Source organism: Micropterus salmoides, unplaced genomic scaffold, assembly GCF_014851395.1.
Source record: "Micropterus salmoides isolate LMB-PRFRI ecotype aquatic unplaced genomic scaffold, ASM1485139v1 Ms_hic_scaffold_2, whole genome shotgun sequence".
Lineage (NCBI taxonomy): Eukaryota > Metazoa > Chordata > Actinopteri > Centrarchiformes > Centrarchidae > Micropterus > Micropterus salmoides.
The window spans coordinates 42,320,100-42,324,470 of record NW_024041150.1 but is presented as its reverse complement, the minus strand read 5'-3'; the positions used below and the strand labels follow the sequence as shown (position 1 = coordinate 42,324,470).

The 4,371-nt window shown below is 41.0% G+C and overlaps 1 protein-coding gene across 1 annotated transcript; it reads left to right on the top strand.

The window, feature by feature from the left end:
* Positions 1-127: 127 nt before the first annotated feature.
* LOC119911982 (Fc receptor-like protein 5) lies at positions 128-3,963 on the top strand (the record flags this gene model as incomplete). The annotated part of the gene is made up of 4 exons (XM_038730954.1): positions 128-142; positions 602-628; positions 1,161-1,353; positions 3,737-3,963. Coding segments are annotated over exons 1-4 (462 nt in total), but the record flags the coding sequence as incomplete, so codon positions are not given.
* Positions 3,964-4,371: the final 408 nt, after the last annotated feature.

The following is a 4,371-nucleotide window of genomic DNA, read 5'->3' as shown; positions in this document are numbered from 1 at the left end:
TGTACAAATTATTGCAAATTAAACAAAAACAATGCAAATAACGAGTCTGTCATTTAACCCTTTGGTGCCTGCCTTCAAGTACTCCAAACTAAATGACAATGTAGGTCATTTTAAACAACCTCCAAATATGACTTACATGAGGGTATCCTAAAATAGTGCCCCTACCGGTGGCATTTGTCCATTTGGCAATGTCCAGAATGGACCTACATTCATGTGAAATCACGTGACCTATGCTAAATGATATAAACACGTTGAGAATGCAGCGATACAAAGAAGGGCGATCTGCACAGCTATTGGGTTCACCAGTCAACATGCATACCATCCTGACTTAGGTTTAGGGACACACCCCTGTGAAGGTTAGGGTTAGGGTAAGGGGCTACGGGGGGCTGTCAACACCTTTAAGGCTATTGTAGTTAGCTAGCTAGTTAACCTCAATGCTACGAAGCTAACATAGCGAACGCTACTTAACATAATTTTAAAATAAATCAGTCTTGTTTAACAAGGGAACCGAGAGGCAGCTAACTTCCTTCCACCCACCACACCAGACTTTCTGGCTATTTTTAATATGTAACACTCTTTCTCATGTGTCTCTGCTGTACAGCCACTAGAGGTTGCTGCCACAATAAAGGTAAACCTAAGTGGTAATTTTGTGTGGCTAAAACGGACTATATGGTCATTTTTCTGATGAGGGCAGGTTCGTGCCTGCATGTCTTTTCTGCACTTGAACAGCTCCTCTGCTTATACACTGCTGCTCTGTTTGGGGAAATGTATTTAAAAAACACCCATATCTAATATCAATGTGTGGTTGCTTTTCTGTTCACTACAAGTAGGTTGTGTTGTAGAAAGAACACATGTCTCGTTTCATGTAAAACCTAAAACCTCAGTGTGATTTCTCTTTAGTTTTGACCTCACTGCTGAGCTGCACAACAAACCAAGGTGAGAAACTTGAAAAGTTATTCACTCCCTGATAGAACAGTTTGTATTTAGGACAGTGTTTGGGGAGGGAAACAGACACTTTACAATATTTAATGAATGTGGAGAAAATTATTGCAAATGATCTCTCTAACCACATCTTTCTGTCTCTTCCTCCAGCCTCTCTGACTGTGAGTCCCAGCAGCTCTCAGCTGTTTAAAGATCAGTTTGTCTCTCTGAGCTGTGAGGAGGACGACAGCTCTGCTGGATGGACGCTGAGGAGGAACACTACCAGAGAAACCAGGACTCAGTGTGATGACTGGGGAAGATCAGCTGGTTCTTCCTGTAACATCAGTTATATCACCATATGGGACAGTGGAGTTTACTGGTGTGAGTCCAGAGAGGGAGCAACCAGTAACACCATCAACATCACTGTCACTGGTAAGATCAGACTGTGGTTCTCCTTGGATTAATTAATGAGGGGTTACCAGCTCAATAACAGAGGGCCTCTGAACACTGGGCAGACGCTTTTATCCAAAGCGACTTACATTATCATCATTTTAAAAAAACAACATAAAAGCATCAACAAAGCATCAATACAGCACAAGATTTACATACTAGAAAGAGCAGCAATAACTACTAGTAAGAGCTAATAGCACATATGGCTATCAATGGGGTAAATACCTAAGGAAAGAAGTTAGATTTAACAAAAAAGTACAATCATTACAAAAGAATTGTACGGGGATAGAAGAAGAAGAGCACAGGAAGTGCAAGTTAGAGGTTAGGGGTTAGAGGTGTTATAAGAGAAAGTGTTCTTGGAGAAGATGGGTTTTCAAGAGCTTCTTGAAGTTAGAGAGAGACGACCATGCTCTGATGGCATGTGGTAGCTCGTTCCACTATCATGGTGTCACAAGAGGAAGAAAGCAAATAAGATGTATGGTTGTACTTCAGGAAGCTAACCAATGCTGGATGGAGACCTGAGAGCAGCCAATGGATGAGCTTTGAGGGGCCTTAAAATCCTGTATCTGTACACTACCGTTCAGAAGTTTGGGGTAACTTAGAAAATTCCTTGTTTTCACAAGACAAACTTCTACAGAGGTCAATTATCAATAACCTTCAGCCCTGTGCTCTAATGAAATGTTGTGTTTGCTAGTCCAAGTTTATAATTTTGAAACGCTAATTGATCATTAGAAAACTATTTTACAATCATTGTTGCACAGCTTAAAAACATTTTTTCTGATTAAAGGAGCAATAAAACTGGTCTTCTGTAGAACTTGTGAGTTTCTGGAGGGTGTGGGTTCTATTACAGGCTCAAAATGTCCAGAAACAAAGAACTTTCTTCTGAAACTCGTCGGCCTGTTCTTGTTCTGAGAAATGAAAGCTTTCCCTGTGAGAAAATACCAAGAAACTTGAGATATTGTACAATGCTGCGTGCTACTCCCTTCACAGAACAGTGTAAACTGGCTCTAAGCAGAACAGAAAGAGGAGTGAGAGGCCCCGGTGTACAACTGAGAAAGTGAACAAGTACATTAGAAGGTCTAGTCTGAGAAACAGATGCCTCCCAGCTACTCAACTGGCAGCGTCATTAAATAGTACCCGGAAACACCAGTCTCAACGTCAACAGTGAAGCAACGACTGCAGGATGCTGAGCTTCTAGGCAGAGCTGCAGAGAAAAAGCCACGAAAACAAAATATTTAGCCCTAATCTTTTCTTTTTATCGGCCAGTGTAAGATATGGCCTAGATATTCCATTACAAATCAGCTGTTTGCAGCAACAACAGTTATTTACAATATTAACAGTGTCTACAATGTCTTTCTGATTAATTTGATGTAATTTTAATGGACAAACACAACAAGTTTTCTAAGTGACCCCAACATTTTGAATGGTAATGTATGTTTTAACCCACCAAATAACTCTCTGCATGTATGTTTATTTAGGTCATATGAATAGAAATCTTTCCAAATATTCATCAAATATTTAGTTTTGATGTGTTTACTGAGTCAAGGACAGGACAGAGTGACTGGAGGCTCAGAAAAGGAAGAGAACTAAAGCTGAAACCAACACATTGGTGGCAGGAAAGCAGACAGTTTTAGTCTGCAACTCCTCCGGTTTCACCCCGACCTCCTCATGTGCTAAGGTTTTGGTATGGCTGGTTTCACTAAGTTTAAATGTTCATGTAATGTATATTTTTATTAGTTCTGCACCATCTTCAATCTTGTTGTCAAATCAAGATGTTATTTTTGCTCCTTATTTGTCTCTTTAAGTGGAGCTTCCATCATTACTTTAGCAAAGGCAAAGACTTATTCTTGACAAATCTGTCAAAATCTGTGTTAGTGAGCACTTCTCCTTTGCCGAGATAATCCATCCACCTCACAGGTGTGGCATATCAAGATGCTAATCAGACAGCATGGGTTTTGCACAGGTGTACCTTAGACTGGCCACAATAAAAGGCCACTTGAAAATGAGAGAAGTAGGTCTTTTGTGTACATAGAGAAAGTCTTAGATCTTTGAGTTCAGCTCATGATGAATGGGGGCAAAAACAAAAGTGTTGCATTTATAATTTTGTTCAGTGTAATACTAAAAAAAAAAGAGTACATAACTTGCAGAAATATACAGTTATCTTTCTTTCAGCACTTAATTATAATACCCTTAATTAGCCTCACACTCAGTAACAGCAAGAAAAACATTTAAATAAAATGTACAACAGAGGTTCTGGCTTACCAGATCCAGAAGTCCACATAAGCACCACAGATCAGACTGTGGAGTTAATGTTGATGAAGCTGTGTGTAAATGATGAAATGCTGTAGTTTGTCTCTGTGTTGAGATGGACCAGTGATCCTGCAGAGTCCTGTCCTCCCTGTGATGGAGGGACATGATGTCACTCTGCACTGTAAAACAAAGACCCCTCCCTCCAACCTCCCAGCTGGTTTCTATAAAGATGGCTCCCTCATCAGGACTGAGCCTACAGGTCACATGACCATCCACCATGTTAACAAGTCTGATGAAGGCCTCTACAAGTGTAACATCAGCGGTCATGGAGAGTCTCCATCCAGCTGGATCTCTGTCACAGGTGAGGAGGTTACCTTTGATTTCAGGATTAATTTCATCCAGAGATTCATTTGACCAGGTGGATTCTCTCTACAGGTAAACCTACAACCACAGCGCCCCCCACCTCTGCAGCCCCGCCTCCTCCATCGCCATCTGCCTCAGCCCAACTTGTGTTCAGTTTGATCTTCCACCTGGTGGTGTTCTGTCCATACTGCATCTCCACTGTCCTCATGGTGTCTTTATATCGACACAGGGCCACAGGTAACACTCTGAATCATTTACTGACCTTACAATCAATCTGTCAATCAATGATTGACAGTTGTCTCTAACAAATAAATGATCTACATTTTCTTTCTAACCTGCTCTGACTGCAGAGTGCAATGCAGACCTGCCAGTCGCCATGGTGAAGAC